The 12,251-nt window shown below is 42.2% G+C and overlaps 1 protein-coding gene across 1 annotated transcript in view; it reads right to left on the bottom strand.

The window, feature by feature from the left end:
- The window catches only part of tgfbr2b (transforming growth factor beta receptor 2b), a 39,690-nt gene that overhangs the window by 19,940 nt on the left and 7,499 nt on the right, over positions 1-12,251 (bottom strand). The window contains exons 2-3 of the mRNA XM_080744763.1: positions 9,707-9,857; positions 8,831-9,021 (exon numbers count right to left, since the gene is read on the bottom strand). Coding sequence (XP_080600889.1) covers positions 8,831-9,021; positions 9,707-9,857 — 342 coding nt within the window. The remainder of the gene's footprint in view (positions 1-8,830; positions 9,022-9,706; positions 9,858-12,251) is intronic.

The raw sequence follows: 12,251 nt of genomic DNA, 5'->3' as shown, positions 1-12,251 counted from the left end.
AGCCCCCAGAACCCTGGGGGCGCTTTGAAGCAAAAAGTACATGGTGGCCATTTGAGGTACTGCAGTTGGGGCGACTATTCAAACAGTTAGTTCAGTTGAGGCAGATAGCCCCCCGCTACCCCCGCCTCCCCGTTTCTCGCTCCCCGACCGCCGCGATTGGCTCAGAAGCCAAATAGTCGCCCCACTACGTCACGTTTCAGAGGCGTTTCAAACGCGGAAGTACGCTTCATGCGCTGGGTGAGCAACTCAATGCAAGTGGACGGGCGGGGATATCAGTTGCCCTCTCTATTCTTATTATAACTCTATGGAACCAACCCATAGACTGTAAAAATGTGTACACACACGGCTTCACGTCTACACGCAGACAAGCTGTGACATTTCTCATGGTAAACTGCGAAATTAACACTGAGGATTTTAATGTGTAGAAAGAGCGGGCACTGCATATTGCAAGCAACCGCGCGAGGCACAGTATGAACTATGAAGTAGCGTTAACTACCACTACCTCTGATGCCAGCCTGACACAAGTGACTGCCAAGTGCCAATCCTCTGAGTTCCTGTAGGGGGAATAGAACAGTAGCAAGCCTGTGTGTGTATTGGTCTGGCTGGGCCTGGTCAGTTCTGGCTGGGTAGGTGCCCAGTCAAGAAACTATCTCACTCAGACCACCAGCCAGTCCTTCAGGGGAAAATTACCCAACGGGACGAGGCAGCTATACTGGCATAGAGAGACCTGGGGCTGGACTGAGGAAGTTAAGACCCTACAGTTATATCTGTTGAAGATGTCCCACCTACACAGTTAAAATATATCCTGCGCAAATGGAACCAAATGGACCTGGGGTTACAAATGAAAGCAATGAGGCCCAAGAGGCCATGTTTTACAGGGATTTTAGGAACAGCTAAGGGGCGTTGTCATGACGCGGAGCGGAGAAAGTAGTCCCTGACTGCCTACTAACGCAATAACACATGGAGGTTCCTGAACCGTGAATATTGTAAACACGCCCTTGTAAATGTGAAATGAATGAATATTAAGACATTTTCATGGCCTATTTCTCGCCTAAAATGTTATCCGAAACGTTTTGCATATCAGAATTCACAACAAAATGGGACATGGGAACGTGCAGTAATACTGATAAATACATGTGGTCAGAGGTGTGTATTTAGAGGGCAACTGTTTCAAACGTGGCTCAGCCAATCATAATCAAGTACCGGAACTATCCATTTTATTAGGATATATTACTACAGTTACTTTGTACATTTATCCAGAATTACTACTTAAGTGTATCATACTGTAGTGTCACCAGAGTTATAGAAAAGCACAAAGCATGTTTTGAAAATGCTGATGAATTGCTGCAGAGAATATCAAGCTATCTCGTTAACGTGCCAATACTTGCCATAATCTTCCTCTGTGTTCAGGGATATTTGTAACAATTATAGGCAATTTTGGTTTCAGCATAAGCTGTTATGTGGTTAAGCAATTAACCCTTAAATAAGTCAGAAGCTTGTGCTTTTGCCAACCTTTTTTATTTTTTCAATATTATTATTTTGAGATGTTGACTTCTTAAGTTGCCAGATGCTGGTGTGATCATCCAAGATATATAATAATACTTACATATTTAGTGTGACGACTAAAATCTTCATGATGTAGACATGTACTGTACTGTTTAGGTGTGTCTATTATTAAGTTGTAAAACTATCGCTATACATCGCTCTGGGCTACGCCACAAATTGAACAGGTAAACAACACACTGAAACACACACACACACACACACACACACACACACACACACACACACACACACGGGCGTACGTGCGTGCATTCATGTTTTAAAGAGTTTTAAATATGCCAGACCCTAGATGCCTTTTGGACATTGTGAGTGTGCGTGTGAGGCAGAAAAGTGGAGTGAACAGTACCAGTGCCAATCAAAGTGTGCCAAGAGAAACTAGTAATAGCACAAAGTGTTGCCTTTTCCAATCAGGATGCCAGAGGGTTCTCACACAGCTTTCAATGGGGTTTGACACGCCATTCAGACTAACAGGAGGCTCCGCTCTGTAATTAAACACATCATCAGCTTGTGTGTTTGTGTGTTTGTGAGTGTGTGTGCATGTGTGTGTGTGTGTGTGTGTGTGTGTGTGTGTGTGTGTGCGTGTGTGTGTGTGTGTGTGTGTGTGCGTGCGTGCGTGCGTGCGTGCGCGCGTGCCCGTACGTATGTGTGTGTGTGTGTGTGTATGTGTGTGTGTGTGTGTGTGTGTGTGTGTGTGTGTGTGTGTGTGTGTGTGTGTGTGTGTGTGCGCGTGTGCGTGTATGTGTGTGTGTGTGTGTGCACGCACTGCGGGGACTGAGAAGCTTGCCTTGACTCATGGTCTTAATTCTTAAAACCGGTTACGAAGTGCGTCAACTCTTGACAATGTGTTTTTAATAAGGATGTGAGTGGTGGTGGATATTAAAGAGGAAATAATTTCCTATGAAGTTAAACCAGACATGATTTCATTTTAAAAATAGGTGATGAGTGGATTAAAGAGAGACACTTTAAACTCTGAGAGGAGGAAAGCAACACTCAGCTCCGCTAATCTGCTAAACCTGTTACTTGTTTCTCATTATCATTATGGAACTTTTCCCACTGCTTCATCTAAAAGGACTAAATGTTGATTAAATGTTTTGTTATTTGTGTTATGAATTCACAGGTTTACTCCAAACGTGCAGTGCTTTTCACCTTTCACTTCAGAAAATTTGGTAATAAAGTTGCATCAGGTATTTCATTTATTGTGTTGAAGGTTCCGTGTATTATTAGTCAGGCAGTCAAAATATATTATAACATTCTGTTGTGCCGAGTTCTGAGACACCTGGCCAACAGGTGAACACTGATGTAATGTCTAGAGGCTGATAGTTTTATCATGAGAGAAAATAGATAAGACATTGCTAAAATTGCTGCAGCATGGCAGTGGTGGTTTTTATTTCCTATCAAGAATGATGAAACTCATAAACCTAGATTTGATTCAAACATCAGCTATGAGGAGGAACATTGAGCTCATGAAATCATGATTCATGAAGGACTTGCTAATGTCATCACGCATTATGGTTTTGTTTGACGGGAAGTGATTGGACGTTTAGGGACTTTTATAATTAAAAAGAATGTAATTTCATAACGTCTTTAAGGCTACAATCCTTGAGTTTTATGTCCTATCCGAGATTAGATTCGTCCCATGTCTTCCATGGGAGAGACCACATTTCTACCGTTCTTGCCAAGACACTAGGCCTACTTGGCCAAGGGAGATATTGCATTTTCTGTATGAGTTTCGGTACTTCTTGTCACATTCTCAATGGAAGATGTAGAAGGGAACCTGTTGATGTGCTAAAATTGTATTAACATACTCTACCATAAAGATTGGTTAAAATCACTCCGGTATATTCTACTGTGTAGTAGTTACTGTAAGTTAAAACGCTATGAAGCCATATTTAATTTGTTGAGGGTAATGTGTTACATAATGATGTAATCCAGTTTCAACTGGACTTGGAAAGAACATAACTCGCCTCAACTAGACGTTTGTGTACAGTATACTGTTGCAAATATTTCCTGCATGCTTGTATTACGCGTGTTACCACTTAATAATCCTGACATTGAAGATGTTTACACATGAGTAAACTTGTTTACCAGTTCCCCCCACAGCCTCCTGTCTGTGTATAAATAACTTGTCTTTATCCCGGCTGGTATCATGTTGTGTTGCAGCGTGGAGGAATCCAGCCACAGGGACACTGGAGTGAACAGCATCACTATGTATTTGTTATGGTAACAGTGCTTCCTTTACAAGCCAGGCCGTCTCTCCTTTTCTCTGTCCAGATACAGTACATATCTCTATCTATCTCCCCTTCAGTCGTTAGTGTTTCTGTACTTGGGCCAACAATCTGACTGGATGACTGAGTGACTGCAATGCGGCTGCAAGCCAACAGTGAGTGGACGGACAAACTGTCAAAATACAAATGCGAACTTGGAATACATACAGACACGCACGCACACTCGCGCGCGCACACACACACCGTGTTTTTTCCCCTCATCCCCCCTCATCCCCTGTGTTCATCTCCTCTTCCTCTTTCCAGATCGCAACAAGAATACATGTTTGGTCTCCAAATATGATCTTGTCTTCCTCAAAACATCCCCTGGTGGTGATAAATAGTTCAGATCATGAGAGAGATTTTATTTGTAGCCAGCGGTGCCTAAATTAACTCCAGAACTAGCTGTGAGGGATGAGGCGGCATCTATGGAAAGAATATACGGAATGGAATCAAAGAATCAGATCTAAAACAAGAAATGTGTTTAATTATAATATTCACAAGCTTTAAAGTGGACGTGTAGTGGAACTGCATGTCAGGCCATATCAGTCTACTCATGTCTTGTTAGTCTTTATGATCCACTCCCCTAATAAACATAAGATGCCAGATGATTCCAGAATCAACAATGTTGTCTGAGCTCCTTACTGCAGGGCTGTAAGAATGGTGTTGTTGACGGTTGGTACAGGGCTGTCACGATTATGACATTTTACATGACGATTAATTGTCACTCAAATAATTGCGATTAACAATTTAATTGTGTTTTTGTCGTTGACAATTACATTTCTGTTTGGCTTGTAGGATTTGAAGTTGCACATGGTAGATATGACACATGACACAAAGAAATGAAGGACATATTTGACAACTTCACACTTGATAGTGGAAATAGCAGATCTACAAGCTCACAACGTGTCGCATCCGTTGTGAGCTTGTAGATCTGCTATTCCACAATGTTTTAGGGCTGGGATGTGATTAAACATTTTAATCTAATTAATTACAGGCTCTGTGATTAATTAATCGCAATTAATTGCATTTTAATCGCACATCGATATTTGACCTGAGAAGCATTTTTTTCAAGTAAAACACATTTTGTTGTACGAGTGAATCAACGATTGAGTTTTTTAAATCTAAATTTCGCAATTTCGCAAAGTGCTCTGATCGGCTACTTCTCCCTTTGCGTTTGTTGTCTCTTCTTGGTTGGTGCATCGCTATGATCGGTATGACCGAAACTGAAGGTTCTGTGGTGCAAAAACTAACTCTGTAATTAATTAATCGCAATTAATCAGTTAAAGTCCCAGCCTTAGTTTGAACATATATAAAAAAAAATCAACATGTAAACGATTATGACGATTATCACAAAATAATAGTGATTATGTCAAATAATTGCGATTAGACGATTAATTGTATAATAATTGTGACAGCCCTAGGTTGGTAAGTAAGTCTATTGTACCACTTTACTCAAACAATATACGTACCTGGAAAGTACGCACCCCATGGTATTTCCTCTAGCACCATTACAGTAGGTACACATTTCCACTTGCTCACATGTTTACACTTAATCATGACATCTCAAAAACTACTGGCTGGATTGCCAGGGAATTTCCCTTGTATCTTCATGCTCCCCAGACGATGGCCCCTAATGATTTTGATGACCCACAGGGTCATCAAAATTCTTTCCTCCAGTGCCACCATAAGGCAAAACATTCCACTCGCATGTGAGACATCTCAAATGGCCGTTTTGCCATGAAACTGGCTGAGATCATTCGTAGCCTTTTTCATGGCACTTAATACTATTTCACTTTAAAGCTTTTGTTGTTAATAATAATATCGATTAACACTTTATGTGTTAATCCTTCAGTGAATATACATATATTCTGGTACATAACGTTTAGCCCCACTAGTGAGAGGACTCACATACACTGTAACATCTGGTTTGTTTGGCAGAATTCTGCCTTGAGAGGCCCGATAAATATTAAATAACAGCTCTGATTCAGTTTTTGAGACACGGTAAGAGAACAACAATACAGCAAGTGTTTCCTTATCTGATTTACAGTATCGACATGTGTTAGTAATATACTTCACACTGATCAAAATCAAATAAGCCTGTTTGATGATGTGTTCATTACCTCATTCTGACACAGTGATGGCCGCACATGTACATGTACGACACGTGTGTGTGTGTGTGTGTGTGTGTGTGTGTGTGTGTGTGTGTGTGTGTGTGTGTGTGTGTGTGTGTGTGTGTGTGAGAGAGAGAGAGAGAGCGTGCACTTATGTGTGTCTGAAGCACTTAAAAACCACAACAGCCCTATAGGCACGTCAGAAGAATGCGATGCTGGCGAACAACAATGCCAGGCATTTGTAGAGAAATCAGCCATGATGGCACCGGTCCAATAAACAAACATGGACTTCCTGCTTCATGTGTCCTCAATGGGAGGAAGGAACCACAACCCTTATCCTCAGGCCTCTGCCTCTCTGTATGTGCGTGCGCGTGTGTGCATGTTAGCCATCATGCAATGAAATAATTCCTTGTAAAGCCCACTACTGTAAGTACAGTAAGTCTTTGGGAACCAGCGGTTTCAGAGCCATATATGGCCCTCAGGAGCATATTGCTCCTGTCAGGCAGAAACCTCACACTGTATCTCCAAATCTCTGTTCATGTTTTTTCGTAAATTAATGCCCAAAACTTTGTCACTCAAAAACAGCACCCAAAGGAAGTGTTAGTGAAAGTGTTTTAATGAATGAATGAAATGTATTAACAGGAGCTTGTGACTAAATAATAACTAGGAATTGATTGGAACTCTGTATTAACTGTACCGTTCTGTTCTGCACTATACTGTGCTACACTTACAGTACTATGCTGTACTGGGCTATACGATAATGCACTGTATTGTACAATACTGTAATTGTATTGTGCTGTACTATTACTGTAATGTTCTGTACTGTACTATATTGTACTGTGGTGCTAAACTACTGTTTCCAAAACAGTGAGTCACGACCCACCAATGGGTTGCGGACCATTTTTTATGGAAGTAAATATACCTCTTTTTTTCGTTTCCCACATTAGAAAAATAGATTTTCTTTAAAAAAAAGTTAAAAAAAAGAAGAAAAGTAGTTAATAAATGAAAATCGAATAATTTTCATAAATCCAAAATGAAAATGGCACATCTATAAGCTCACACCTGCAATTTTCACTAGTTTGGGTCCCAAACGTCTGATTTCTCTTTTGGGTCTCGAGCTATAAGGTTTGTGAACCACTGCTGTACTGTACTGTACTGTACTGTACTGTACTGTACTGTACTGTACTGTACTGTACTGCTATAGAGGTGTGTGTTGTGCCTGTCCACCATGTGCTGGAGATGTTTCTCATTTGAGTTAAACACAGACAGGAAACCACATGTCTGAGCTCTCCTGCATGGCATCACACTGCACTACACTCACGCACGCACGCATGTGCGCACGCACAAACGCACCCATATAGTATGTACACATTGTACACATTATCTACAAATCTATCATAATATTATGTGAAAGGGAATGCACACCCACACACACACACGTGCAACCAGGCGCACACACATACTGTACAATAATATGCATGATGTAAATGTGTTTGCAGTTCCTGTATTTGATAGCGTACCCTCCAACCTAAATGGTCTACAATAACCGTGACAACGCACGCACGCATGCGCGCACGCACGCACGCACGCACGCACGCACGCACGCACGCACGCACACACCTTTCTCTCCCTGTCCCGTCCTGTATAGCTACCTCCCCCTCTTCTTCCAACCACAGTTAGGGAAAGTCAATGTGTAGCTTGGCACGGAAAGAAATGCTCGCTGGCTTGTCAGAGGTTGTGGGATTATTCTTTTTGTGTGTGTGTGTGTGTGTGTGTGTGTGTGTGTGTGTGTGTGTGTGTGTGTGTGCGCGCGTGCGTGTGTGCGTGTGTGGGTGTGTGTGGGTGCGTGAGTGTGCTTGAATAACTATACTTGTGAAGACCAACTATCCCCACATGTACCTATAGTACAAATTGAGAAATAGAAATTATGAAGTACATTTTGCTCGTTCTCCTTATGTTAGGTTAGAATTCTGGGGGGGAGAACAGGCTGGGGTTAGGGATTAGGGAAGTCTAGGTTTACGGGTTGGGGATGGAGTTATCCACATTTACTGTATAAATAGTTATGTGCCAGTGTCACCCACTGAAGACTAGCCAAATGTCCGAATCTGCTATTTCTTGGGACTGTGTGTGTGCCTGCGTGTGTGCATGTGTGTATGGGTTGAGGGATGAAGAAGCAATGGAACACGAGGGTAGCAGTGATAAGTGATCATACAGTAAGGTACAAAGACAGGAAGACTAATTATCAATGTATCTGCCATCTGTTTTCTTATCAGTTACTGTTATGAGCATGAGGAAGCTGTGTTTCTAGGCTATGCAAAGAGCAGGTGCTCTCTGAGTCAACGGATAACCTACCTATCGATGACCTGATGTAACATGGCACCGCATGTGTGATAACATCAAAAACACATTATCATCCCTATTTTTTTTTTTTACAAATACCAATACTGATACAATTTGATGTGATGCCTTTCTAAAGTGATGAACAAAGAAATATGAAAATCTGTCAGTGGATATTTTGCATCAAATTATTAATATACTTGATGCCTCATTCATACTGTTTGATGCATTTATTCTCTGTGAAAAAGTAACCGTGTTCCAAATAAAGATTGCGTTGCGTCACTGGGGTAGTTGGGGAAATCTCGTTTTTTCAAACGCACATCATCTCGACAACGGAGCGTCGGCAGGTATCGCTACTCACCCCACGGAGGTTAGGGTTAGGTTTGGTTATCGAAAAGATGACTTGTAGTTTTCTTTATATACAGTCGCTTTCATGAGTGTAATTGTGGTGTTTTTCTTCCGGGCCCAAAACACCCAACCTATTGATTGAAGCAGTCAAAATAACTGTAACCACGTACTCCGCAGGAGTGCGTTTGTTTCACATACAGTACTTACTGGGGGTGAAGGACAGGTACTCGTTGCACTCTTCTTCGTTGCAGGAACAGAAGTAAGCGCTTCCATTTCTCATCTTCTTCTCCTTCATCACGCAGGTGGAGCTGTTGTAGTCGTCCAGCAGAACGCCGTACAGCGGCAGCAAGGGGTTGTGGCACACGGTCTCCACCGAGAACACGCTCTCATTCTTCCTCCTGGAGAGAGGGACGTAGCAGGGACATGCAGAGAACGTTAGAGAGGCAGGGGCTGATATTTCTAAAGGGGCCTTTTGGTGGAAATATCGAAAATAGCCGACCTCCAAGCTCACAACACATCGCACTATTTTCGGGGCGTGCAATTATCTTGAATGGCATGGAAAGGGCAAAGGGGGCATTTCTTTCACCAAAGTAAAAACTGCATTCATGGTCTGGAGAAAGCACTTTTTACAGACGGATAAAAGGGCAGGAGCCTCCTTGTCATCCAGTTTACTGCTTCTTAACGGAGTCCAGGGACCCCCCATGGGTCGTTGAGAGGGTTCCAGGGGTCTAAATGACTGTGTAATCGCATCTATGAACGTGTAACTTTGTCTCTGAGGGTGTTAAAGAGGATTTGACAGTGTAGATTGGGGCACCAGAGATAAAAAATACCAATATGCATATATTGCATATCAAACTGTCCTTGAAATAAAGAAGGTTGGGAATCACTGATCTAGTTGATAGAACATGTGCAAACTCTCACACACAAACACACACACACACACACACACACAACACACACACACACACACACACACACACACACACACACACACACACACACACACACACACACACACACACACACACACACACACACACACAGACAAGACAGATTTAGCCCATCAGGCCGTGAGGTACCTACCAGATAGCGACACAGACCTCCTCATCCGCCCCACAGATGGAAGTGATGGAGCAGTTGGACACACAGGTCCCAGTGCCGTTACAGGGAGACGCCTGCACATCACAGAACTTACACAGCTGTCGAATTGGGATGGAGTAAGGGAACATACCGGCTGGAAAGCAAAAACACATGCAGAAACATGTCACACTCGAGGCTACATCTGATTAACGTGATTCGATTAAAACCAAATTCAAGTTGGACACATCTCACACGAAATTTGAGGCTCTGACTGAAAGACTTGTATGGTAATTATAAGTTATTGTTGTTTTTCCAGCTTTTCCATCAAACGCACATTTTAACCAGACAAAGACCAAAGCAACTATATCATAGACCAGTGGTTCTCAACCTGTGGGTCGGGACCCCAAGGAGGGGGTCCTAAAATTATTTGGGGGGGGGGGGGGGGGGGGGGGCCCAGGTGATTAACTTAATGTGCAACATTGTTTTTTCACTCAACAGTAAACAAACCAACATAAAGTTTAAGTATGTAGACGTTTCTGTACATTTCTAGAGGCAGAAGGCAGAAATTCTGAAAATAGCCGTTCTACATGCTCAATTCACAATAGAACCATGTTATACAAAATGTAATGCATCAACTCTTAGTGTTCGTCAGGGTGGGGGGTCCCCAGTTCAAATATGACTATTTTGGGGGTCGCGGCCTGAAAAGGTTGAGAACCATTAACATTGACAAACTGGGTTCAACCACATCAACAGTCAGGTACATTCAAACAGGTTGTGCTATCAAACTATCAAAACACAACCACAACTAGATCAATAGCACACATTACAGCACGCTCCACTGTACTGTATGGCCATGTGAAGCACTACAAAGAACTATGGGTATCAACAGGAAACCCCCACATCTCAAGTGGGTGCCAACTTACAGCATGATGTAGGCGACTGATGAAAAAAAAAATGCTTCAGACACAACACGAAACCTCACGAAGTCTGCCAAATGTCTGCGTAATGACTGTACACTGAGGCTTTCCCCAGAGCACCCATAAATCATTCATTTGTACCCCTTCACAACTGAATCAGACTGAGAACGAGTTGTTAGAAGTTCAGCCACTTGCAAGGCTTCAATCACTACTCATATAGGAAAGAGGAAAGAGCAGCAATAACGCTAAACTTTCCGTACATTACCCTACAATCCACGAGTGATACCTTGTCTGTGGAAAAAGAAAACATAATATCCCCGACAGCTAGAAGGCTGGATTGTTGTCGGTCCCAAACGATACTAGTTCTATTGGTTGGAACGACGGAATGCACTGAATCACTTCCTGAAAATATGGTTCAGTTCAGTTCAGTCAGTTGAGCTCTCAGTCATTTGCCACATTTTGATTGGCTAAAAAGTGGTTAGCCTTTTCCCACTGAACTCAACTGAAATATGCCGTCAGTGAATGAACCTACTGTACTACTAGGTTAGTTTGTTCTGTGAACAGATTCATTACTGAATGATTTGAGGCGATGTCTCTCACAGCACTGTGTAAAGTGTATTCCTGTGAACAAACGACTAATTCAGTTCAGTGAACATAATCTGATCCCAGAAGCACTCAGTCACTGCATAGTTTATGCAGAAACACACAAAAAACAACAAGCGCATAGAAACAAATAACAACTTGAGGTGACAACGTGCATCCTGTGCACAAGTAGGCCAGGCCATGTATGGCCTACTTGTGCGCCAGCAGCCACTGGCATCACCACTTGCATCACCAGGAATGCTGGTCCCTCGTTGGCTGTTAATGATGACGTTGACAGAAATGCTGGTCCCTGATTGGGCTATGGGCTGAAACACACACACCGCTACCTACCTGCCTACCTACCTACCTACCTACATACATACGCAGCCGAACGCAGTACTCGCACGCTCTGCTGGTGCAAGTAATAAAACAAAATACTAGGACTGATGGCACAACAAAGAATATTATGAGAATCAGAAAGAAATATGAATTTCAAGTAAAATAATGAATATCAATTCAAAGTGAATGTAAATATTAATGATAAAAACATACATGTCAGCATGCATGGCTACTAATAAAAAAAATGAAAATGGGTGCCATTGTTGAAAAACAGCAGTGGGGTATTTTCTTTTACTATGCTTGTGGAGTAAAAGCTAAACATATTAAAGCATTTGTTTTGGGAGCTTGTTGGGGGTAGTACACAGCCTGGGAGTAAAACACGTGGTCTTCGGGAACTATTAGGAAATTGATGACATTTTTCCTCTGACTTGGCAAGCATTTATGAGCAGTTGTTTGGGAGAAGAAAATGGATGTCAAAAAGCTGATGTTGTGTGGCAGCTCTTTGTTTTCAAAATGCATTTGCAAAGATATGCTACCAGTTTCTATTGTATAACATACAATTTCTTACTGTTAATCGATACAAAGAAATCATTTATCAGATTTGGTAGCCTGTAAATGTGCAACGGACGGTATATCCAGGTCATAAACTTGTTTGTCCAATAAACTCAACACTGCATGGACAAATGCTGCAGCTCGCATTTGTTGTAACT

The sequence above is a fragment of the Nannobrachium achirus genome (genome assembly GCF_963921795.1).
Source record: "Nannobrachium achirus genome assembly, chromosome: 2".
Taxonomy (NCBI): Eukaryota; Metazoa; Chordata; class Actinopteri; order Myctophiformes; family Myctophidae; genus Nannobrachium; species Nannobrachium achirus.
The sequence above is the reverse complement of the archived record's forward strand: the minus strand, read 5'-3'. Positions and strand labels throughout refer to the sequence as shown.